Below are 27353 nucleotides of genomic sequence, written 5' to 3' on the forward strand. Positions count from 1 at the left end.
TCCTGCTGCTGCTGCTGCTCCTCTTTCCCTGCTCTGGCTGCCTCCTCCTTGAAAAAGGCGAGCGCAGAGAGGCGCCGGCAGTCGCTTGGCGAGAGGCGCTGGGACTTCTCTCTTCCTCCTCTCTCCTCGCTCGGTGGAAGAAGGGAGGGAAGGCGACCTGAGAAGGAAGCAAGGCAGGGGCTCAGGCTCAAGGCACCACCACCAGCACCAGCAGCCCGGGCTGCCCTTCCCTGGCTCCAGCCCCTCGCAAACTTGGGAACTGTCCACTGGAGAAACCTCCTGAAAAATGAAGCTGCTGGCTGTCGTCTACCTGCTGGGATTCTTCCTCAGCGGAGGGCAAGGTAGGAAAGAAGGGAGGAAGGCGGCTTCTCCTTCTCTCTCTCTCTCCCCCCATCCCTTTCCCCCCATTTATCCTCCAGTTCTTCCTCTGGCTAGATAGCTTCTACAGCAAATAAAAGGAAACCCTCATATGTGTGTGTGTGTGTATACGTATCCACCCACAACCCACAGGAAAAAAATTAACACTCGACTTCGCATTCTGACCTGTGCCTTTGGTCTCCCTCAGAAGGAAAGGGATACCCTCAGAAGGAATATTGCTGCTTTTCTTTACTTTGGAGAGAAAAGATACAGGGGAAGGAAGAGGGCGAAGAAAGGAGAGGTTGTAATAGAGCTTTTCTTGGGAGCTTGGTTTTTCCCCCTCCTTCCCTCCCTCCCTGCCTTCTTCTTTGCATCCACATTTGTCCTCCTCTCTTTACTTCTTCTTTTTTAATGCAGTAAAACGATTGGGGCTGAAGGCAAAGCGTTTCTGAACACAGTGATGAAGCTTGGTTTTTAATAATAACAATAACAATAATAATAATATTGTGTGAGGACAATGCATGTCAATTCTGTATCTCTTCTGTCAGATTGCTTTGGTTCTCTGATTCTGTGAAGGAGACTTTTTAAAAATGCTTCTGAATTGGCCATCAGCAGCTATTTGGGGGCTGTGTTGGTTGTGACACCTCTGTGCAACTGAAGGTATGCATACAGCTGTTTTGATGCAATGGAGTGTATAGCTCATCTACACAGCCTTTAGGAAGGAATGGCAGCTGCACAAGAGACCGCCAAAGGCATGGCCTCCACCTGTGGTCTGGCTTGTGTGGTGGGCTGAAATGGGAGATTTGAGGCACCCTTCCCTCCAAACAGAAATCCAAATGTGCCTTGTTCATGTGCTTGCTTACTCCTAGGTTACTTCAGGCTTCCGCTCCTTTTGACGGAGGACAGGGAGCGTTGAACTGTGCGACTGTGACACACTGACAGACTCTCTTTGTGCAAATTAATTGCAGCGTTTCAAACTGTTCAGACAAGTTTTTGGCACGACTTAAAGACGAGGCTAAATTGCTAAAGAATTCTCACTGTCTACTCCTGGTGGATGGATGGATGTCTGTCACTGCAATTTTAGGCTGGAATTTAGATATTTTAGGAAGAGGCATAAAGGAAAAGCAAGTAATGGGAATCCATCATATTTTATATGTATAAAATACATATTTTAATAGGAAACAGACACCTAAAACCTCAATTGGTGTTGCTTCTGGGCTTGATCACACCATAAAGGCTGTTCTTTTCACTGAGTTATTCTGTCCAGCAGGGGGTGACAGAGTTCCACTGAAATGGCTCAGTTTGTGTAATTTCTTTCTGTCTGAAACGGAAGCTTTTTTCTCTCCCTCCCCCCTTAACACACACACACACACACAGAGAGAGAGTGAGTTTGTCTTCTGTCATTCTTCAAGCACAGCTTGACATTTGGGATGTGACTTCTTCAGTTTTCTGTTTTCCTCTCCCAGCCCCACCCAAACCAAGGAGCTGAGCCCACATAATAGCATGCAAATTAGATGCAAAGGCCATTTCCCTGCCTCTATTCTCTTCCAGAAATTAAGATATGTAGGTTGTTCAAAAAGATAAATTTATAAAAATACAGTCTTATTAAATGCCTACGTGCCTAAAAGCTGTTGCACACGTTTAGGTCAACAATACACAAGGCGTTCAGAATTTTATCACACAGAATTATTTATCATACAGAATTCTACATCATTTTCTTTGGATATAAGTTACTGGATGCTATTTTTTTTTTATGCAGAAATACAGCTGTGTGGAATTTTTTTTTACTCTCTCTGGGTGGGTTGTGGAAGGAATACAATCAGTAATTTGAAAGAGCTCTGAGGATTTTTCAGCAGAACAACAGACAGATATAAGCAATACTGAAGAGGACTAGCTTGGAGTATCTGCTTTGTGAGGTTGTTTGTCAGTGATGCTGTTGCCAAAGAATAAGTTTAAATAATAGGAGTGTGCAAGGTTGAAAACTGTTATTATTTCCGAATTGAGGGGGAAGTGTATATTCTTAAATGGAATTGTTGCAAAGACCATATTGCTTATTCATTTGTCACACAAATTCCTCCTTTTTCTTCTAGAGAACCCAGGAAAGCTAATGTATGGGTTCCAGGTGGTCTCAGATCCTGGACCAGACCTTCCTAGCTTCAATAATAGGACTGAATCGTGTTCCGTCAGTCAAAACCACTTCGTTGGATTAGATTGCATTTGGTAGTGGTGAAATTTGGCATCAAGGACTATGGAAAGGGACTGCATATTTATTAAAATCTGAAGGTCTTTCAGGAATGCAAGATAGTGACAGCATGCAAGACAGTCCATTGTATAGGTCTAGATTTAGCCAATTTATGCAGGTCTTTTTAATTGGCATGTGCATCTTCATTCAGAATAATCCCTCTCATCCAGACCCACAAATACAACATCATATTTTTCTGCTGTGTATTATTTTGGAACATTGGTGGCTGCATCAAGTTCACTACAGATAGACAAGTTCATGAAGACAACGTAACTGAAAATATGGTTGACATCAGCAAGAATTGTTATAGATCTCACTTAATGGCCTCCGTCCCTTAGTTAAATAAGAAGCAAGAAGGATTGCGAGAACATTATACAGTAACACAGAATGGAGGTATCCTAGGCAAATAAAAAACAATCTCATAAATGAGAAATAAAACTACAAGGCACCAATTTGGGAACAATTTGCAGGGAAAGGGGACATAACAATTATTTGGGAGTGCTATGAACTACAGGAGAGAGGCTGCTCTAGACTCTCATCTGGACTCTTACAATCCTGTCTCTACCTCTGTATTTCTCCCCCCCCTCCCTCTGACAATATTTGAAAATGTGGGAGCATAGGGGAGGCACAAATAAAATAGGTAGTAATCACCAGGGTCATTTGCTTTCAGTATACAAACCCCCAAGGTTCAGATTTTATGTTGGCAATATAGTTGCTATGGACTTTATGAAGCATGATTGAAGCTTATTTCTTGGGAAGTGTTGTTGTTAGGCTGGTGAAAGGAGAATATATTTCTTTTTAAGCAGTCATAGTCTTTTGAGCTTCTGCAGTTAGATGCTCAAAATGACAGGAATGAAAGAAATGGACAAATCTAAGTGCAGTATCAATGGTCTAATTGGATGAGGAGGCCCAACAGTCGCACTTAAGTTGTATCACAGATGAACAAATGTTATTATATTTGAAATGTTCTTATTAAATGCAACCAAAAAGATTGCTTGAAGACACGTGGGGAGGGAGGTTGGTAACCTCTGAAGGCCAACATTTAATTAGAAGCTCAGAAAAAGATGACACAAAACATTTAAGCAGCTCTTACTACACATGTGTAAAAAAATGCTCATAGAAGAAGTGATTTAACCAATTGTAACCACACACACACACACACACACACACACACACACAAATCCTGAATTAGGGAAGATGAGGGGATTGCATTTTAAGTGTCATGATACTCTGTTTTAGGCATCTTTGGAAATTTGCATTATGTATAATTTTATAAAGGATTAGAGGAGGAAATTTCCATACAGTTGTGATGTACATCTGCAGTAAGTTTTAATATTCCTGCTGTGCAGAGTATAGCATAAAAACAGACATTATTTTGCTGAGTAAAATGTAGTAAATGTAGTAAAATGTAAAAATAGTAACATGTAAAATGTACGAATAGTGCAGCTCATTGGAGGGCCCTCCTCCATCTGCTCCTGAAATGCACCAGTTGACTGCAAGAAATGCAGTTACCAGTTAGAAGCATCTCTTCAAAAGAGGCTTGAACAAGCATCCATCTATAATGTTAGAATAAGGTTAGAAAAAAACCTTTTATCTCTTTTACTTAATTGAAGTACAAAAGAATAATCTTGTCTATAAATAACAATGCAGCTGACTTCATAGAATTTTGCACAATTACCTCCTCCATCCCTTCCATGAAAAAAGAAAGGAAAAAAAGTAGCCATTCCAGCTCTTTTTGCCTTTACGCACAACCGATTGGCAAAACACAGCTACACATTGTGAAATCTTGTCAGGCCTTCTATTTTTTCCTCATTACATTTCTCTAAAATGGCATCACAGGCAAGTATCTTTCTACACTTCTTCCTGAAAAGAGAATCAGGCTGTGTTGAAAGGTAATAATGGAAGATCGTAATGTGCCAAGTGAAGAGTACTCTTTTGGCTGGAAATAAGAACATCATGCCCTCTTAGAAACAAACACACAAACGAACTCTAAAGAAGTGTTTACGCTATGTTGAAGAAAGAGTAAATGAAGATTACAATTGGTAGCAGAAATATATTTTTGTTTTTAAATAAATAAATAAACACACACATGCATGTGTTTTGCTACCATGTCCCATCACTCCAAAAGCCAAAAAGGACATCTCTGCAAGAATATTTTTTTTAAATAGTGTTAATTGTTGCAGTGCAGTTAAGATTAACTATGGATAGAGTTTCAGTGTGTACAAAGAGGTATGAAAATATTTTTTATAAGGCTGAGATGTTACAATATTGATTCTGTATAGTTTCTTCTGATGGAAACCTGTGAGGAGTTATGATAAATGTACTTGGTATGAAACTTTTCTTCTAGTGAATTTGTGTCAGTTTACAAGCAGGCCCATTTTTAAGCTACAATTTATGCTATTTAAATATCAAGTGGTTTTATCAATTTCACCCCAGATTTCTGAAGGGTTTCAAACACCGTGAGAATTGTACATGATGACATGGGAGAGGGACTTCTGTGCTGTGGAACCATAGTTGTGGAATGACTGATTGACACCAGTTTCTGCAACCAGGTTAAAACTTGGGTTTCTAACTAAAGCCTTTGAGGCCTCTTGATTTCCAACCAAATCTGTGCATATACATGATTTTAAACCGTTCTTTTGAATATGTTTTTAGTTTGTTTGTAATATTTTTATTGTTTTAAATTTTAAATTCATTAAACTGATGGTGCTGTAAGCTAGCCAGAGATTTTACAATATAGGATAGGATATAAATATAGTGATGATGATGGGTTAGATTGATTGTGATGATGATGATGGATATATTTTAACACCACACAGATCAATAAAATTCCAAAAACAGCATCACATTTTGGCAATGTATTCAGTTGTATGTAAAGGTAGGAATTGATATGCATGAAAGTTTTTTCTGTAATCATAAGCAGTACTAAATTTTCTTGCACATGCACTTACATGTACAGAGTACATTTGCTACATGTGCATTGGCAAGAGTTCATGTAAGAGTTCCTTATGCCTATACAGTTGGTTCTCCATATTCATAGATTATTTATCCATGGATTCAGCCCTCCACAGTTTGAAAATATTCAAAATATAAATTACAAAAAGCAAACTTTGATTTTGCAATTTTATATAAAATATTCCATTTTACTATGCCATTGTATTTAATGGGATTTTAACATTCATTGATTTTGTTATTCACTGGGGGTCCTGGAGCCAACCCCCAATGGATTCCAAGGGCCAACAGTGTAGACAGAGAGATAGATATAGCTATCCAGTTTCCACATTCCATTTGCTGTGTCATCATGTGCCCTCAGTATTTCATGTGAGGAAACTATATTGGGAGAAATAATATTCAAGTAGCTCTGTACTGGCCCATTTCAGTGATCATATCTGAATACCTTGGTAGTTAACAAGCAGAATTGGGAACCGTGACATTTCTAGAAAAAAGTATATAAATAGGTACCACTTCGGTGGGAAGGTAAATAGTGTTCTGGGTAGTCATGCCAGCCACATGACCCACAGAGTAGTCTTTGACAATGCTAGCTCTTCGGCTTAGTAACAGAGATGAGCACCACCCTCTACAGTCAGACACAACTTGAAAACCTTGTTAAAGGAGAATACCTTTACCTTACCTGACATTTCTAGTACCAGTTTGCAAAGCTACTCATCATCTTGGCCAATTGTTTTATCTTTCTTGATCGATGAACCACTGTCATCACACTAAAATGCACTAACATGCATTCAAGTGATATAGGTGTTCCAGGTAGATTTGAATGATCTGAATTTAGTCCAATCTGTCTTTCATAATAACCTATAATCATCTCACTGTTTTAGATACAAGAGCGAAATGATGACCAATGATGGCATGCTTGCTCTTCCAGAAGTGTACTGTGATATCTCCTTTGTAATAGTTTTACCTATTTGTCTCTTGCAAGGCAAAACTGACTGAGTCAATTAGTTTGTAATCCTTCCTTTGTTGTTTGCTCTAATTGGTATATAGAATCATTTATCACATTCCTAATTATTTCCTCTTCTCTATCAATAATGGAAGTATTTGGGGGGCAAATTAGAATCTTTATTTAGGACTATATACACAGAATTATTATCTCTGGAACATGATGCTATAGTATATTCATATCATGTCACTTAAAAATAAGCATAGCTATTCCCACTGTTTAGCTTTGGGGGAAAATGCTGAAATATGTTGTACTGCTCCATCTCTATTTTTTCCATGCTTCTAGTACCAGATCAAAGGAGTAAAGCCCAAGAACACATTTACTATGTTAACTGAGGTATATCAATACTTTACATTTTTATAGAAAAAAACAACAACAAAAACAACTATAATTCAGAGGCCATGTTGGTATATTTATCCTTGCTAAAACATGTGTGCTAGCACTGATATTATGACATTAGTCTTCAGTTCTAAAAAAAAGATTTTGCATCCATCATGACCTTTTTGCATTGCAGTTTATGTACAACTTTTAAAACAAAGGACAAACATTAGTTTCAAAGTTATAGGCTGCATTTTCTCTGGAATTACACTAGAGGCACAACATGACTGTACTGTATGTAATTGCTGAATTTTTTTTAAAGATATCATGTACTTGGGAAATATGTGCAACACAATAGCTCCTTTCTAGTTTATACAGGCGGGTTATAGACCGCCCATTTGGGGCGGGCTGCAGCCGCCCCTTTCCCTGGTGTATCGGGTCCTCAGCTGCTAGAACGGCAGCCGCTGAGGCCCCAATCCGCCGCTTTTCAGGCTGCGGGGAAGCGGCAAAACGCCACTTCCCCGCAGCCTGAAAAGGGGTGTCCTTGGGGCTTCAAGCCCCAAGGACACCCCGCGGCGGCGGGGAGAAGGAGAAAGGGGCCACTTGGCCCCTTTCTCCCTTGCTTCGCTGGACGCAGCCGTCTGAAGGCTGCGCCCAGCAAGGCAAAGCGGCACCGCAAACCAGGAAGGAGCTCTGAAACGGAGCTCCTTCCTGATCCGCTGAAAGGGCGCACTAAGCGCCCTGCCGCGGACTGACGACGTCACGTCCGCACAGCCCCGTATAGAGGCGGCACAGTCGTGACGTCGTCATGGCGGCGCCCATGTGGAAGGGGAGCCGCCATTTTGTACGGACTCAGTCCGTACTAGGGTTAGGGGGGTGCGGAAGCACCGCACCTTCCTAACCCTATTACGGACTGACTCCGTACTTTAATGGCAGTGTGTAACCCGCCACAGTTACCGTACACATTTAAATGAGCATAAAAAATATTTATCCTTCTTGGAGAATGTGGTAGATTGCCTATACTAGATTGCTCACACAAACTCCACCTGGGCTCTTGTTAGCCGTTTTACCTTAATCACATATTGGGTTTACTGTACCATAAATGGCTACAACTATCAACCAGCATGTGTGTTCTAGGCTGAGCTGTATGAGTGCATGTGACCAGTCCTCTGAATAAATTACATTTAGACAAAGTTTAAAACTATAATAAATGATTTATTAAATAAAATGGCTTTTTTTTAAAAAAAAAAATCAAGCATAGATACTGGCCATGTCTTTCAATGTTACAATGTTACAATTTGTATTGTGTCTACTCTTTCCCCCTGGGACTCCACGTCCATCCATCTTCTCAACCTTCTACCAAAACAAATGCAGAATTCCAAAATGAAAGTTAAATTGCAAGAGTTCGCCATTAATTTTTCCTCTCAACCTACCTTTTTGACTTTCTGATGCTGGTGATTGGTTAACTGAACAATGCTTCGATGTCTATCACAGCTGGCAATTCTATTTTGGAGGGGAACAGGGACCCATAGAGTGGAAATCTTAGCACTTTCATCAAGGACAGTGCCAAATACTCTTTCAGGGAAACCATTTCAATTAAATTGGCATAAAAATAATAAGAGTTGGGACATTTTTGCAATTATTCAGACTAGGATTTATACTGCAGGAAATTGTGACTAGTGAACTTCATACATGTTAGATATTTATGGTAATAGGTTGAGATCTTGATGATGTAACATAATGCTACACTTGCCATATTGTGGGACTGAAAAGGGAACGCTGATTTGGTGCAGAATGGGTGGAAGTGTATCCATAATTTACCCAGACATAAGCTGACCCTTGCACAGTCTGTGAAATCCTTTAAGGGTACTCTCAAAGACCTCTTTATTTTGGATTGATATCTGTAACATTTTTATAATTTGTGGCTGATTTTATTTTAGTATTGTATTTTGCTACCCCTAGTCACTCCCCCCCCAGTATTACTAGTATATTGTTCTATTTCATTTGACAATGCCAAACCCCCTCTGATGAGGTATGCCAAGAAAACTGTATGATAGGTTCACCTTCGGTTCGCCATAACTCAGAAATGACTTGAAGGCTAACAACAACAACTACCATCACTAGTTTCAGCTAGGGCTATGCAGAGACTAGTGTCTGGATGCTGTAGTAGAACTGATGAGGGCCAAAAACTGAAGCTGAATACTTATAAGACAAACACTCTCTAGAGTGGTGGCTGCCAGCTGTGGAAATTAAGTAAGTAGCATGCCCTGGATGGGCTTGGAGTTTCTGAGGCCAGTTTTAATTGTTCTGGCAACTATGGCATTTCCTGGATATGGATAACCTCACACTTTACTTCAAGCCTGGTAACTTCCAATGACACTACTACAATCCATCTAAATATGAGGTCAGGCCAGGATATTAAAGGACAGTATTCTCCCATACAGACTTCCTGGGCTTTAAGCTGTTTTTAAATATAGTCTTTGCTTGGTCCTGTTATTTCCAGGCTCTGGAAACTTCTTCCAGGAATTATGCTAGTCTTTTCTCTCTATTCCTTCAAACAACAACAAATAAGCTTTGTCAATCAAAGTGTTGATAAAGCAAGCTTTTATTATGCACACGGTATTTTTTTTACTGATGTGTTTTCAACTGTTTTAAATCTCTTTAATTGTGTTTATGTCTATTTGAGTTTATTACTGTTAGCCATCTTGAATAGGATTTTTGGCAGAAGGCAGGATATAAATTGAGTTAAATGAATTAATACACAAATTTTCCCCTTTCTCCTTCAAAATAAATTTTTATAGTCTATACTTTGTAAAAATGTGTGCAGAATACAGTACAGAGTACTTTACTGCAGATGATGGGGAGCTAACAAATTAAGGTATCATGCTGTTACATACTACACGAGGGCTTCTGAAAGAGATCTCCAAACCCATTTGACTCAACTTCCAAGAGGTTTTAGTTAAACATCTTAGTTGGGAGGGGGGGGGGAGCTGGTCAACCTTCTTTGGACAGGTACTGTAAGTCTGATATCCTTGTACCTAAATACACACAACAGGCTTGTCTCTTTTATTATCATTTGTATTGCTACCAATTTACTATTCCCATATGAGTCAAGTAACCTTGTGAAATTCAGTGTCCATACAGTATATGCAAGTATATGACCTGTTTATGCAAATTAAGATGCTATTTAATGTGGGACAGACACTCTAGTTCATTTCAATATGCAAGGATTGGTGATAGACACCCATAGTTCACGCACATTGTACAGAAAGAATATTATAGAAGTAAAGCTATGAATGATAAGCCAGCTAAAGGGTTTCACAGTTTTTGCCATGGAAGTTCATGACCACACGAGGAGACATAAAAACAAAACTACTGCAGAGGCTGGTGTGGGAGGGCAAATATGCAATTATTTAATTTTTACACTTACTCATAATATGCTTAGTGGATATTTTCTCAACCCTATGACAGGAGATCCCATGAAGGAAGGTAAGCAGGTACTTTTAAATCTCAGCGTTTTCCAAAATGTGTGCTATTATTTCTTGAGTCAGCTTGCTGTCCTCCTATTCCCACTGGTATGTTCATGGCTGCTAAGAAAATCTGGAGTGTGTTCAGTTGGATGGGCTGGGTAGGGCATGTTGGTGTGTTGGTTTAGTTCTCTGACCTTGGAAGAGAACTAGGAATACCTGCAGGAGGTGCAGACACTACCCATGTAGAGGAAGTACTGGATAATGTTATGGCTGATGACTGGCTGGGAAACATGAAGAAGAGCTGCTAGTTGGGAGACTTCCCAGCAGACTAGCTAAAACAGGACCACCAAGTCCTTCCAAGCCTATTGAGTAAATCAGTTGCATTAGTTGATTATGTATCAAGTTTCCCAGGAAGCATTGCAAGTCACCATCACCTCCAAAGGCAGAAGATTAGTAGCTTCCACAGTCATCCAGAGCTCCAGACAGTAGGTGGTTAGGATAGTCCTTACAGTACTGCTATTTGTATTTCTTTGTCTTCGGCTACTGTAGTGTGAAGAAGAGTTGCTTGGATCCAGCCTTGAATTTTAATGGAAACACACAGTCTTAAACTCATAGTCATCAGGAAAACTAATTAAGCTGCTATATAGATAGGTGGCTAAGAGCCTCCCATCTTTGCCCCTGGTCCGTGCTGCAGCTTCTTTGAAGGGGCGTGATAGGCGCGCTTGCATGCCATGATATCACCACTTCCAGCCAGTGCTGTTTGGGCATTCGGATGCCTGTGTGTCATCCTGGTGTGCCCTGTATGGATAAGCACATGTCAAGATGATGCATGGGTGGCAAAAGTAGGGCTGGCCACATGTAACTGCTCAGCCCTATCTAACCCTACTTTTGGTCACAGGCCAGCACAGAATATCAGTCTGTTTAGGGTCTAAGTCATCCTCTGCATTTTCAGAAGGACTATCTGTACAACAGAGATGAATGTGAGAAATTATCTGTTTTCTAGATGTATACATTTCTTTCTTATCTGATATCATAGCCTGTATTTCAAATATGTCTTTCATGAACAGAGCTCAACCAAGTATTTACTAGATGAGCATTGGGTGCATGGCACAAGGAAATAAAGGGTCTGAACAGACCATCTCTTTCAGCACTGGATTGGGGCCATGGCAACTACATGCCATGGCCCCAATTGGCCTTTCTGTGGTGCAAAGAGGAGCTGCACTGGTGATGCAGTGGTTAAATGCCTGTACTGCAACCACTCACTCACAAATCATAAGGTTGCGAGTGCAATACCAGCAAAAGAGCTCAAGTTTGACTCAGGCTTGCATCTTTCTGAGGTCACTAAAATGAGTACCCAGATTGTTGGGTGCAATTAGCTTACAGTTGTAAACCACTTAGATATTGTTAGTTTAGTATGAAATGGTATATAAATGAAGCTGTTTTTTTTTTGTTTGTTTGTTTTTGTGCTGTGGAAAGGGCACCATAGCTGCCAGTGTGATTGCTTTTCAGTGCTCTTTTGGCACTGTGTCATCTGAATGGAGCACCAGAGGAGCGCTGTGATGTCACCCACTGTGTGGTGGGCACGCAGCATCATGCCAGCATGGGGGTGGAGTTGGGGCATGTATCATGCAGACACCATACCTCCACTCCACCCTGATGCTGCCCTATATCACTGGTCTGTCAAGACAGGAAGTCCCAGAAGACAGCTTGACACCTGAGTTTGTCCCAATTCACTTCTCTTTCTTTTCCCCTCAAAAGCTATGGCACTTCGTGTTTTCCTTCTTCTCATAGCAGTCCCTCATGTTACATCCCATTTTGCTGCATTTTGTCCAGACCACCACCTCTCAACCTACAGTGAAACTTTGTGATGGCTGCAAATTTCTGTAAAGGGGATAAGTGGTCAGAAAGCTTTTTATTTGAACTCCCTTGAGTTGTTTTAGGAGCCAAGTCATAGTGATGTGGAACAAAGAGAGAAGTGGATGAAAATGAGGACCTCAGTAAAGCAATGGGTAGTCAACACCTGCTGCAAAAAAAATAAGAACAACAACGAAAAAGAATTCAGGTATGGCTAAAGAAAGAACAGAACAACATAGAGGACTGTGCATTATTAGACCCAATAGAGTAAAGAGTTGTTTGACCCAAGGGATATACGTAGCACTCGCGTCCAACTCCAGCTGGTAATTTTGGCAGATGAAACTTAAATTCTAGTCTCTGGGTTTTGGTCTGACAGCTCCTAGGTGGCAACATGGACCAAAAGGCAGTGAAAGTGATGGAGCTGAATGCTAAATCTCAATGTGAAAGAAACAACTAATTCTTGATTTGCAGGTGGTGGGTTTAGTTTAGTTTTACTTTTTAAAAGTAATTTCTGTTTACATTTAAACATATTTCATTCATGTATACATGTGTGCATGTCTAACAAAATCAATATAGGTCTGTAACTATTTGATCCAAGGAACATCTTGTTACATTCAATCATTCATAAACTAAATTTGTTGATGTAAAAAATAAAGATTAAAAAAAAAACATGTAAGTTTTGTGTTTTAGCTTATAGTTACAGGTTAAGCCTGTTTCGGAATGTTCAGTATTCAAATCATGATGCTAGTCACTGAAGCATTTGGGCTAGGTGATTCAATATTAAATGGCTTTATGCCATTTATGGCAGCTCTGGGCTGTGATTCCAACAATGGCTAAGCGCTTCGATGGATTTTCCTGTAGATTTGCATTTGATTTCTATAAATATTTTTGCTGATAAATCCTGTGTATTTTTTGGATTATGGTGCAATACTCTGGATTTTTTAAAAGATCTGTGATATTTTTATAGCAGTGCTTGGTGTTGTATAGCCCATTTCTGGGAATGTTTTGCATGAATAAGCTTTGACTAAAATCTGATAAATAGATCACATTTTCCCCATATATCTTTGATTTTAATTCTTTTTCATTTCTTGTTCTTGCTCTACAGCCCACCAGCAAAATATGTAAATTTATAATTTATCCATTTTATCATTACCAGCTTTGGTTGAACCACATCTTTCCACTCATATTCATATATAACTCATGAAATAGAAACATGAAATATGAGCAGTAAATGCAAACTGAAATTTTAATTTAATTAACATTAATATTAGTGATAAATAAGTTGTGTGTCAAAAGTGTAATAAAATGTATGCATACTTGGTTTTACATTCACTAATGAATGCAAGTGGACCTTTATATAAATTCTTCATAGCCTACATCACATATAGGGAACCTATGGCCTGTAGGTTAGATATTTCTTGTGTTTTCTTCATTCTGACTTTTGTTTATCATTTTCAGTTCTGCCCGTCCCTGTACTATTAGGTTTCCTTTAGAATTCATGGAAGCCTGCCAAAAATAGGTTTTTCTACATCTTGTGGGGTAGGAGGTTGGGGAGATCCACAACTGGGAAGTAGGGCTGGTAGATTAAATAAAGGACAGGGCTTATGTCTAGAGTTTTTGGAGTGAGAACTGGAGAGGGCACCTGTCACTGTGTAGAAAAGGGAATTTCAGCAGGTGTTGCTTGTTACCTGGTTGTAGCAAAAGCAACACTTTCTGAAAGTCCCTCTTCTGTACAGCAGTTAATGGTATAGGAGACCTCTCCTGTTTTCAGTCTGACAGCTCTAAAACCACCTTTTAGTGGTTATGTGGACGAAGAAATTTAAGCTGGTGTTATTTGTGTGACAAGCAGCACCTGCTGAAATTCTCTCTTCTGAACATCATAAGAGCCCTGCCCCATTATTTCACTACTGGGGAGGGAAAGCTCAGACATCAATAATGGTTCTAAGCTATATTTAGGAACACTAACATTTATAGCACTGAGATATCTAAATATTAGTGGTGCATGCTTAGTCTAGTACAATTAGATGCTAGAAATGCTGATGGTGTATAATAAAGTTTGTAATTTCACCCATGATTTTCACAACAAAGATGTACAGTATGATCCAGAAGACAGTGATAACTTTATGAGACCAACCAAAATAAACACCATACATATTGTAAACTTTCAAAGCTCCACTGGCCTCTTCCACTGAGGGCTGGAATGGATGACTCTTCTGGTTTCTTGCAATTCTGATTCATCAGGTGCAGGTGTTAAAAATGATACAATGTTAGTTCTAGCCCTACAACTAGTCAAGATGTTGTAATTGTTCTCAGTTCAGATGTTAGGGAAGTGTATTCATTCAGATGAGCCCTTCCTCTTTCAGGCCATGTGAGTGCTGGGAGATTCAGTCCAGGAAAAAAACTTTAAATTTCATTTGCAAGACAAAAACCTAGTTTGCTCAGTTTGATCCAGTTTGTCTGAAATCCTCTGTGAGGCCACAAACCCTTTTGTTAGGAAGAGCCCGCTGAATTTCTCAGGAAGCCTCCTCCATGCTTTGCATCAGCAAGAGTTTTAGGTGTTGTTAACATTGTTGTTACCTTAACAAAACCTTAAAGAAAATTTGAATTGATAGTACTTTTCCCCCCCCCCCTGAAACCTGATATTTTCCCCTTCTTTTGACAGTAGTTGGATATTTTCTGCAGATTTCTAGTGAATGTCTTGAAAACAGAGGTAGAAGGGATGTGCATGTAAGTCTCATTTTCAGTATCCCCAGGAATATAGCTACAGAGAAGACGAAAGGAGGGCATTGCCCCCACAATAACAATTTTGCCCTTTAGTCACCAAATTTTTAGCTTTGCAGTATCTTAAAACTTCAGTTGAACATATAGAATTACAGTTAAGACATCAAAAGAAAAAAGACAGGCAAAATTACCAAGGAAATATGACACAACAAATATAAGAGTTCTAGATGTGATTGGTTTTCAATGTCTTACTCTACAATGCAAGAAATTTGGGAACTGAAGGAAAATAATTTGGGAGGGAGTCAATGTCCTAATTTTCCTTTTTTCACTCTTCCCCAGTAGCTGAATTGCCATTATGCCAGAAGAAGAAAAAGAAGAAAATATGAGTATAGTGAAGAGATATTCCTTCCTAGATATTCACTGAGCTGATTCTGTGCATTGTTCTTTATATCAGTTTGACATAAATTCTATCTTTGGGACCAGTATGCGATTTCCTAGTGAGATGTCAAGTGGATTTCTTTTCCTCTTCTTCTTTTTTATACCAGCATCACATTTCTCATTCATACTCCTCTGCGTTGTTATTTTTGGTACATAGTGACCTATCAAATTTCCCTGAAATCATAGACATAATGACACATGAAAATAAAATGAGTTCTAGTCTGTGGTGCCTGTTAGGTTCAGCAAACATCTTACTAGCTACATCTAATGTCTAATGATCCAGTTCTCATGTAAGGAACTGGGTACCACAGGCCTATGGAATATATTTCTGTTAGTTTTCAGGTAGAGAAGGAAAGAATCTTATGTTGCCAGCCTAGGAACCAGGCTGATAACTTTTAGGCATCTGAATTCAGATACCTAAGTATTTTAACTTAATATAAAATAGCTCAGAATAAAATTTAAATCCTTTTTGGATAGCTATTCATTCAAGCAATTAAGAGGGTTTGGTATGCATTTCTTTAGTAGCAGAACTGTAGCATAGCATACATCTTCACCATTTATTAGTCTATGAAACCTTGGCACATAAAAGTTTGATAAAATAAATCTTGCAAAGCTTTGCAGGTGTCTTGCTACATGAAACAGATTTTCATTCAAATACAAAAGACTAAATTTGTCTATTATCAACTGTAGAGGAGTTACAACTAAAGTCCTTATCCTGTGAATGTTATTCTCGCCACAGTCATAAGTGGATAGATTGTGCATCCCTCACAACAGAGACATTGGGTAGTGATGCAAAGTTTGCTGGCCTCCCCGAAATAGGGGGACAAGTTTAAATTTAGCCATGGCAGTTATGTCATGATAAGAGGAGGCTAGGGTATGTGGCTGGAAGTAATTTGAGCCCTGCAACACCCAGCTTCTCATTCTGGTTAAGGAGATCGATCTACCCTCCTGCTGCTGGTATAGTATGAAGTTATCTTGGGTGCTTCTGGGCCTGGTCCCCTTTCCATGGACCTTTCTGCCTACCTCATACTGTTTCAAGTCAGACATGAACAATTGACTAAGGGTGGAGTCTAAACAGGTTCTCATTTGGCAGAACTGGAATGATAGGTTAGAGTTTGGTGAGCACACAGGTCACTATTTTGGTGGAAGAAATGTCTGTGAAACTACCTCTTTACGTCTTGGGACCAGGGAGGTGGAGAAAGAGGATGCCCTTGAGGCTGGCCTGAAAGATAAACCCTCTCTTTAATCCTTGGGCTTGGGGGAGGGACTTTCTCACTGGTCTTCCTGATGCAGGCTGGCCAGTAATCCAGCTTTTGGGTTCTCTTTAGAGCTCAGGTGTGATTGCCCAGAGGAATTTGCAGAGGTGGTCTGTAGCTGCTCCCACATTAGGCTACTCTCCTCTTAGTTGCAGTTCTCTTAAGAAATTATTATTTTATTATTATTATTTTATTTTCTTATATCCCACCTTTCTCCCAACATAGGGACTTAAGGCAGTAATAAATAGGTCAAGTTAATAAATTGCCCAATTTTCAACCCATTTTCTGGTGTCTTCTTCTTATTGTGTCTTGTCTCATTATTTCCGGAGTTGGTCAGCAAACACAGAGGTCTTCCTCTTTTCCTACATGTGAATGGGATCTAGAAGTCCAAGTAGACCACAAGTTGAACATGAATCAACAGTGTGATGCGGCAGCTAAAAAGGCCAATGCAATTTTAGGCTGCATCAATAAAAGTATAGTGTCTAGATCAAGAGAAGTAATAGTGCCACTCTATTCTGCTTTGGTCAGGCCCCACCTGGAATATTGTGTCTGGTTCTGGGCACCACAATTCAAAAAAGATGTTGAAAAACTGGAGCATGTCCAAAGGAGGGCGACTAAAATGGTTGAAGGCTCTGGAAACCATGTCCTATGAGGGACGACTTAGGGAGCTGGGGATGTTTAGCCTGAAGAAGAGAAGGTTAAGAGGTGATATGATAGCCCTGTTTAAATATTTGAAGGGATATCATACTGAGGAGGGAACAAGCTTATTTTCTCCTGCTCCAGAGAACAGGACCTGGAACAATGGATGCAAGCTACAGGAAAAGAGATTCCATCTCAACATTAGGAGGAAGTTCCTGACAGAAAGGGCAGTTCTACAGTGGAACACACTCCCTTGGAGTGTGGTGGAGTCTCCTTCCTTGGAGGTCTTTAAAGAGAGGCTGCATGGTCATCTGTCAGGGATGCTTTCATTGGGAGTTCCTGCATGGCAGGGGGTTGGACTGGATGGCCCTTGTGGTCTCTTCCAACTCTATGATTCTATGATTCTATGGTGGTATCCAGACCAGCGCAAAGTGCCGGACTGGATACATGCTAGGGTTGCCTTGGGGCGTCCTTTCCAGATGCCCTGCAACCCTAGCACATACCTGCCGAGTTGTAATGGTGGTGCCCTGTCTACATTACAACGTCATGGCCATGCTGCCTCCAAATGGAGCGGTGTGGGCGTGACGCAAGGGGGCTGCTGCAGGGAGCTTGTGGCGCCCTTTCAGTGGTGCCAGAAGGAGCTCCATTTTGGAGCTTCTTTTACCATTTGTGCCGCTGGCACATAAAGCCCCAAGGACACCCCTTTCCAAGCCATGGGGAAGAGGCATTTTGCTGCTTCCCTGAGACCAGGAAAAGCGGTGGATCAGGGCCTTTGGGGCTGCCACTGTGACAGGTCAGGCACCGATCCATCGGGGAAAGGGGGGTCCAGGCCACCCAAAAGGGTTGGCCTATATCCCGCCTATGATTCCTCCTGTCTGTCACTTTACCAAACTTTGTTTAAAAGGTACATTTAAATTTAATATTTTTCTAATCATTCTTAAATAACCATTCACAGGAGAAATAGCATGAGATGGACTTGTTGGTAAACACATTTACTTATTGAAAATACAGGATCCAAGGCTGTACGTATGACATTAGCATAAACAAGTAGTTAGCTGATGTGTCCATTTCTGCTGATAAAGCAGAAGGTGGTTGTTTTTGCAGTTTGATTCATTAGATTCTTTGAAGTAAAACTATTGTATTTTTATAAATAAATCCTCCTGAAAAATAAAATACACAGTGACCTGGACACTGATACTTTTAATTTGCTAGTTACTGCATAAATCTTATATCTTTGGATTTTGCTGCTGGTTTTTCTTATATCTTTCATTTTGTGAAGGTGGGCTTTTTCAGGACTCCATGGAATCCATTAAAAAGAGCCTTTCTAATTAGAAAAAATCTTTTGTTTTCATGCTACCACTCTGTGTACAGCTGACCAGAATGCTAAGCAGTTTTAATCCATATATCCCTTTTATTTGTGCAAGAATAGTAGCCAAAGCTATGTCAGCAATTAAGTTTGCAAGATTTTTATTATGAACATGTAAGCAAATGAAATCTGGTTAAAACAAATTATTTTCCTTAAACAGTATTTCAAGATATTTTTGTATCCATGGGAATGCCTAAATCACTAAAAACTTGCAAGAAATGACTAGATCAGTCTGACAATTTTTAAGGAGATTTTTTTGAGTAGTTCAGATCATTGACTGCCAAAGATAAACTGTACAACTGTGGTAATTTTCAGGTGCTCTTTATAGAATGTGCAGTGCATGATTACAGCAAGCTTTTTGATTTAAATCTTTCCCTGTCACTCATACAAGAAGGGTAAAACCCTTAGCTGGAGTGATTGCTGTAATGTTATCTGGGAGTATCAGTAGAAGGAAAGTACTATGTAATTGATATATTAAAATTATAATAGGTTTTGTAAGGTGTCATTTTACACTCTCAAGCACATGATATGATTAACAATAAACTGCTGAGCAGACTATGTGTACCTCCCTTGATACTGCAATGAACATCTTGGAGCAACTTTCCACAAACAAAATAGAGAACTAAGCATAGCTTTACTCTGAATCTAGATACAGTGTCAAGGATCCTTCCGATCTTACTGGACTCCTTCCAATGTTCTTTACTTTCTCGGCCAGTCCTACCATTCGACAGAATGAAGCACCAGCTTTTTTTGACAGCTAACTCTGACAGAAAATTAGTGAATGGCAGAGCAGTGTCAGACAGTTTACCCTGTTAATCACAGGCCTTCCTAAACTACATGGGAGACTGGGGTTTTTCTCTTTCCAGTCTAACAGGATTTGTGTTCATTGACTACAACTGTTTGTCTTTCCTGAAAACTCATCCAGACAATACTATCTCCAGCTAGTGACTAATGGACTGACACCTGTTCACTGACTACCACTTCGATTAGCAATACACTATTCAGCATGGTCCTCTGTAGAACACTCATATAAAGAGTGGAGCAATAAAATAAGATAAAGTAAAATAATAACATAATTTAGGGCTTTCCATGAAACTCCCTTGTCTAAACACAGCTCTGTCTCTTATCCCTTTATATTCTGGCTAACATCAATAAGCACTACAAATGGTGACATAATTGTTAAATGGTTGATTGACAGAACAATAGTAATGGTTAAGCCACTTTTATTTAAAGCTGAATGAACACTGATTTTGTCTTCAAATACTTTTTGCTTATTTTACATTCCTTTTGTCTGGCAGTCACAGGAAATAATTCAGTGAAAGAGATTTTAATGAACTTTGTTCCCAAAATTTTGTTAAGCAATTGTAATATGAAATGACTGTTTGATAAAATATTGACTTGTTACATTGCTCCAGATAAAGAAAGGACATTCCAGTAAGCATCCAGAATGTTTAATATGCTAATGCCCATCACATTTCTGAATTAATTATATTATCCAACTACACTTACAAAGAATCAGAAGTAAGTATAAAGTATAAAGGCATACAATTAAACTATCCCTCCACACACCAAGTAGTAAGCAATATTGCATTTAGATATATTGCTCCCAGTCCACATGCTGGTTCCAACTAAAATTAGATCCATTAAATCAGTTGCTGAATATAACACTTACGTTTATTGTTGTTATTAATTGCTCCCAAGGTGACCTTGGCTCATAGTGATTCTGTGAATGAGGCATCTCCAACTCTCCCTCATCCTCCACTGCTCTGCTTAAGTCCTATAGATTCAGGCGCATTACTTCCCTAACCATCTGGTGTGCAGTCTTCTTCTCTGTCTACTACCCTCAACCTTTCCAAGCATTAATGTGTTTTCAAGGGAGTCGTGTCTTCTCATGATGTGGCCAAAGTACAATAGTCTCAGTTTTGTCATCTTGGCTTGATCTGTTCAAGCACTCATTTGTTTATCTTTTTGGCTGTACATATCCTCAGTATTTTTCTCCAGCACTATATCTCAAATGAGTTGATTTTTTAAACCTTTTTTTTTACTTTCCAGCTCTCACATCTGTCCATGGTGATGGAGAATACTATGACTAGGACAATTTAGTGCTTGTATGTATTTATTCTTTAAGATCTTATCTAGTTCTTTCATAACTGCCCTTCCCATCCCTAGTCTTCTTGTCCATTTTTAGGGCTGGCTTTTTTGGCCTAGTTTTTACTGCTGATCAGAGTTAAGGATGAAACGGATGTTAAATACTGTAGTCTTGACAGTGGGGTCACAGGTGGCAGGTATAAAAAAGGTAGGAGAGAAATTAGCTAGATAATACTGGTGATCATGTTCTGCCAACACTGTTGGGGAGGGGAAAATGTGCAGTCCAGTACATAGTTCAGCATGGATAAATGGGGATTGGCTCACTCGAGGTCTTAAGACATGAGCATTTTTATTAACCTTAAAGCTGCAAGTTCTTCAAGTATTCATTTAGTGTTTCTCCACACACAAGGAGGTGAGTTTACTAGTCTTGCCCCACTGTGTCATTGTTTTCCTCATATGGTAGCGACATTTCTGAAGAGGAGAGCAACAGTGGTTCATAACATGAGCCAGAGCAAGGGGAAAAAATCAGGAATCTACATACAAAAGGTATTCCTCTTGAACTATATTGCCTTTGCATATATCTGATGTCCTCATGTTTATGACACTGCCTACAACTTCTCCATCATCTTGAATAGGTTGACGATCAGAAATAAATAAATAAGGAAGGACGGAAGGAAGGAAGGAAGGAAGGAAGGAAGGAAGGAAGGAAGGAAGGGGACACTCACACATCTCAGGATAAGTGAAAGAGTGGCTCATCTGACAAGGATGAGAAGGTCTCATTATTTTTTGAAAAAGCAGTATTAACATGGAAAGCTTTTTTCCCGCTCCACACTCTTCCTGTTGCAGATAAGTTGCAAACAATGGTGTGGCACTTTTCATCCCATATATTGCTTAACATTTTCATTTACACATAGGGTTAAATGTTTCTGTCAAACTTTGGCGGGTTATAGACCGCCGCTTTGAGGTGGTCTGCCGCCGCCGCCATTTGCTCCGTAAGGGAGCCGCCGCAGCCACACCGCGTGTCTCCTTTGCGGAGCAAAAAAGAAGCTCCAAAATGGAGCTTCTTTAAACGGTGCCTCTATGACATCGCGAGGCACCGGGGCGGACTCGCGACGTCATAGACGCCGCGACACGTGCGGACGCCCAGTGTCCAATACGTAAACATGGCAGCCCCCATGTGGAAGGGGCGCTGTACGTATGGAATACGTACTAGGGTTAGGGGGGTGCAGAAGCACCACCCCTTCCTAACCCTAATACATATTCCATACGTATTTTTGGTGGTTTGTAACCCGCCTTTGTGAACATTATTATCCTCATTTTGGCTGTAGTAGGTTTTTTTTTTTAAAAAAATAACCTTCCATATGACTGCTGATCAGAGTTAAGGATGAAACTGATGTTAAGTACTGTAGTCTTGACGTTGTCTCAGATTATTGTATTTGATTCTTTCATTCACTTCTCACTTCCCTCCAAGAGTTTCATCCAATTTTTATTTTGTCCATCTTCATCAGTATTTCCACAAAAGGACAAAACAATTTTCCTTCTCAGCTGTTTTAACATAATAATTTTTTCAAATATTAGACCTTTCAATAATCCATTTTATTATTTGTCTTCTGATAATAATATCCAGCTGTTTAGTTGATGAAGTTTTGCAAAAAGGATTAGCTAAAAGAGAAAACTGTGTAATCATAGTAATCCGTTATATATTAATATGCCAGATCATGTTAACCTAAATTGGTGTGGTATCATTTTTCCCCCTGTATCATTAAAATTAAAGATTTTTCTATATAATAGATGAATCTGAAGAACATCAGGTAATAACAATACATCATTCTTTAGAAATGATTTAATCAATATTGTATTCATTTAGTATGCTGATAACAGTCAAAGGGGGAGGAGAAGGAGAAATGCTGCTAAATGGGTTTTAGCACTGATTTATATTGTTATAGAAAGGGGGATGTTCAAGCACATTGGTGCTTTGAATAGCAGAATATTCTGCAAGTAGAACATATTTATTGGATTTGTTTTCCTTGTAGTGACAAAGATAGCACTGGTTACTTTTCATGTCTTTGCAATATTGGCTAATTCATAAATTTCATGAGATTTAAAATGTGATTTATAAAAAGCAAAAACACTGCAGTAACTGGTTGAGCCTATGTTGGGGTGGAGGCAAGTACCACAATCGCTTCATTTTTCCAGCCAAGAGATAAGTTCTCAAATGATCCCACTCCCATATGAAGTCTATAATTGTAATACAGTCTGCCCTCCCCATAAGATCTATTCCAGACCGCCCCCCCCCCACATATGGGGAAAGAGCATATACTCAAGCCTCATATAAAATAATGGGGCTGTGCTCATGGTGGCGTACACCACAGGTATGTGCCCCATTTCTTATGCCAGGGCTTGCCTTTCGCATAAGCTCAAAGCCACAGAAGGCAAGCCTGCCTATGGGGAGGGCTGACTGTAATATGTGTAATTAAAACTTTGGCCCTGAACAGACCAACAAAATATGCTAGCTTGAGAGTATGGTGACCACCTGCTGCCCACCTCCATGCCAGGGTCATGGCAGCATCATGCTGTCCATCTAACTGCACATGAGGTGGGCATCACGCCATGTCTTTGGCACAGCTTGTAGACATTCTGTGTCAAAGAGCTATGGAAAAGTCATGGTAGTGGTGGCTAGTGCACTGTTTCCATGGTGCAAAAAGTACCCACTTTTTGCAGCTTCTTTTTGTGCCATAGAACTGCCAGGTTGGGGATGTAGTGTGTGGTTGCCACATCCCCAACCCAGGCCTTCCAGGGGTGGAGCAGCACCACCTCTTAACGCCTGTGTGCCGGGCCCCTAAGTTACTATGTTGACTTTCTTGTCCTTAAGACTCAGAGTGACTTAATTCTATGTTAGATAAATGTAAAATTAAACTCTGAATGTATCTCTTTTTGTGTAATTATTATAAACTGTTCACAAGAAGTACCTACATGTCATATCTATCTTGTTTTATTATATCTTACTTTAGAGGGAGAGTGGAAGTGTTCTGGGACCATTTTTCAAGTCAACTCCATGAAGAGAGTAAACTTTCCATCACATTACAGTCAGTCCTCTATTTTCACGGGGGATCCATTCCGGACACACACACACACCCCACATACAAAAATGGACTCGCCAATATTCAAGCCTCATAGACTTGAGTGGGGCACATGCTTATGAGCACGCACGCAGCATGCAACGCCCCATTGAAAATAATGGAGGTTACCCCTCCATGAATATTTGCATTTTTCCTCAATGGCAATTCACATCAAAGCAATTACACTTTTGTATTATGCTGTCTGTCCTCCCCCCCCCCCCCCCCCCCCCCCGTGACCGGTTTTCAAAAAGCAGTAATAAAATTAGTTCTAAAATGTTATATCTGTTATATCTTGAGGGGATGACTCAAAAGATAAGGGACTCACATATCTAAAAACATGTTTAAAATAATTATTCTAGAATAGAATAGGAAAGGAATCCTATCTATTTGTGTTTTACAATTTCCTTGCAAAATAAGAAAGAAGTGTTTAATGTTTGTTTGTTTTTGAAATAACAGTAACATTTATATAGCATACCACCACCTCCCACATCCTCACTCAATTTGATTCATTACTGGAAATAATTAGCTAGATTTCAGAAACTGTAGCAACTGAAGTATTATCTTGAATAAAATAAGACCTAGTATGTGTAAACCCAATCTGACATCATAGTTAATCAATACTGCATGTAATCATGGCAACTGTGTTAATTCAAGGTAAACCTGTTTAATCATGTTTATTGTGATGACATTTCAGATTTATGAATTCTTATTTATGCAATTTAGTCTTAAGAGTAAACCAGCTATTACATTGTGAAGTCAAAGGCTTTCATGGCCGGCATCCATAGTTTTTTGTGGGTTTTTCAGGCCATGTGGCCATGTTCTAGAACAACAAGGCCACATAGCCCGAAAAACCCACAAAAAACTACAGTTATTACATTTTTCAAATATCACATATATTTCATAATATATGAAAATTTCCTCCATCTTTTAAATCTTCATTTGATTTCTCCTTTTCTGTTTTCCTCTATGAGCCCTGATAATGAAACATCAGACATCTTTAAAGAAGCCATAACACTGAGGTTGTAACATTTTAAAAACATTTATTGAAGTAACAGAACAAAATAAAATGTATACCTGCCAGTATTCCTTGGCAAAATGTAATAAATGCATATATACACATACTTATTTTTCTTGCCTTCAAGTTAAGATATCATTCCAAAGACTCACATGAGAACTAGATGGATCTAGATTATCTGTTTCTTTTAACAAAAGGAATAAATGGAAACCAATCAGTAATAAACAAGTCATAATGGATTTCATTTTTAAATTGTGAACTTCTCAGTTTTTCTATTACATTGAAAGCTTGTACAGACCGGCACTTTGTGCTGGCCTGCAGGCAGACTAGGGCTGCTCTAGGGCTTAGCATTCACATACTCAAAGTCCTTACCACACTGACCAAGCACCATCTTGGCACGCACCCATTTACATGGTGCATGCCATGATAATGTCCCTTGTGAGCAGCACCCAAACGTCATAACATTGTGCCACAGCGCTTATGATACACCTTCTATGGTGCAAAAAGGAGACCCTTTTCATGGCTCCTTTTTGAATTGGGTTGGTAGCATGGCATATGGTTTCTCATCCCCAACCCAGCGTTTCCAGGGGCAGCATAGAGCCACCCCTTCACAGGTTGTCTGTACAGCCCCTGAGAGAGTGTAACCTTTGCTAGTGAAAGTCCAAAGACAAACACCATATGAGCTGCCAGAGAAAAGAATGATCCTAGGTTTCTGCTAAGAGATATTTTTTTAAACAAAATAAGTATACTCAGTACTGGTGGTGGTGGTGGTGGTGGTGTGTGTGTGTGTGTGTGTGTGTGTGTGTGTGTGGTATTTTTTGGAGTATTTATACCCCACACTTCAGCCAAAAGGATTCCCAGAGTGGCTTACAAATTACTAATTTGGAAAAACAAAGGAAAGGAGGATGTCAGTGGGGGAGGGAACTAAATCCAGCAAGTACTTGCTGCCCTTTCTCCTTCATATAACAAAGCCATAGACGTTGGTTTGAAGGGAGGGTCTTCCTCAACCACTGGAATCAAGGAACAATGGTGCTGTGCCTGGCTGTTCTATTTTCCCTCAGATGCCGGAGAAATGAGAGTTGATATGGCTTTTTATTGCTCTCTCATAATTAAAAAATCTTGAACCAAAATCTTTGCAGTTTTGGACTGCCCTCCCACATGTGAAAAAAGTACCCAGAGCACTGCCATTTCTTCAACTTTTGGCACATTTTTAGTTATTTATATAACTGAGTTTCAATGAAATACTACAGCACTGATAAATCAGTTTTTAAAATAATGTTCACATAGTTTAGTTGAAATTTATTTTAATGGAGTAGCTTTCCATAATGATGTTGGGGCATTGAGAAGCGAGCTGTGTCCCCTACGACCAGAAGCAGAATTGATGCACATAGGCAGCATGCCTAAAAGAAGGTCTGTGAAGAGCAAAGATTCTGTGAGGCTTGCAGCTGCACAACAAATTTCCTCCCATACACAGGCTGCCACGTTACCTTGCAGCCTGAGAAATAATTCTCTGGACAGCGAGACTTCACTCAACACAAGGGCTTTTAATCTTTGTTGCAAACTATTTAGAAAGATTACACAGAGAATCAGACAGCCTTCTTGAATACTCACAGCTATACAAACTAACAAAGTGCTTCGCCAACCACCGACTATAACAACCCAACAATGGAGATAGTCACATTCTCCCTTTTATAGGTGGTCTTCTTGGAAGTCATGTGACAGTCATGCCACCAATGAAACCTGACTGGTTTCATATGCAGTACCTGTTGGATCAGAACATTGCCCATGATGCACTGCTGGCTGATTTCACCTACTGTGCATGTTGCATCGGATTTCCCATGATGCACAGCTTACCAAATGCTGACTCATGCACCTGCCACTTGAACTGTAGTAACATCTGCTCCAGTTCCTCCTAGTGGTCACATCCATGTCATTTTCAGACCAGTGTGGCACATGGTCCTGACAAATGAGTCCCATAAATAATCTTCTATTAAGATCATTTTTCCACTTTTGAACCCGTTACAACAACAACAACAACAACAACAACAACAATAATAATAATAATAATAATAATAATAATAAATTATTTATATTGCACCTCTCTGTGCAACACAACCAGGGCGGCAATAATGTAAATGTTGTCAATCAAGTCATGTGAAGTTAATCCAGCAGATCTAGAGCTGCTATGAAATACCAGTGACTAAAATATAGTTAATGAATGATTCATCATAAGGTTCATCTGATGATGGGATATAAAATATAAAAGCTGATTGAAATAATATGATGCTGATATGTATATGACTGGTTACATTTTTATTTACTCGGATATAAATAATATTGGGATACTACAAAGAGCATATCTTTTCTCATTTGATTTTGTAGTGTTGACTGTGGTTAGTACTTGTACAAAAGACTACAAGAGCAGAGCTCTTGATACATAGATAGGAAAGAAGCTCTGCAGATCTCCTGCCAGTCAATGTTACCAATAGTGTTTCTAATAGTGGGCTAGAGGGAC

General features: G+C 39.6%; 1 protein-coding gene across 1 annotated transcript in view; it reads left to right on the forward strand.

The window, feature by feature from the left end:
• Window positions 1-32: 32 nt before the first annotated feature.
• The window catches only part of NCAM2 (neural cell adhesion molecule 2), a 290517-nt gene continuing 263196 nt past the window's right edge, over window positions 33-27353 (forward strand). Inside the window, exon 1 of the mRNA XM_042459409.1 lies at window positions 33-341. Coding sequence (XP_042315343.1) covers window positions 287-341 — 55 coding nt within the window. The 5' untranslated portion in view covers window positions 33-286. The remainder of the gene's footprint in view (window positions 342-27353) is intronic.

The sequence above is a fragment of the Sceloporus undulatus genome, chromosome 3, assembly GCF_019175285.1.
Source record: "Sceloporus undulatus isolate JIND9_A2432 ecotype Alabama chromosome 3, SceUnd_v1.1, whole genome shotgun sequence".
Taxonomy (NCBI): domain Eukaryota; kingdom Metazoa; phylum Chordata; class Lepidosauria; order Squamata; family Phrynosomatidae; genus Sceloporus; species Sceloporus undulatus.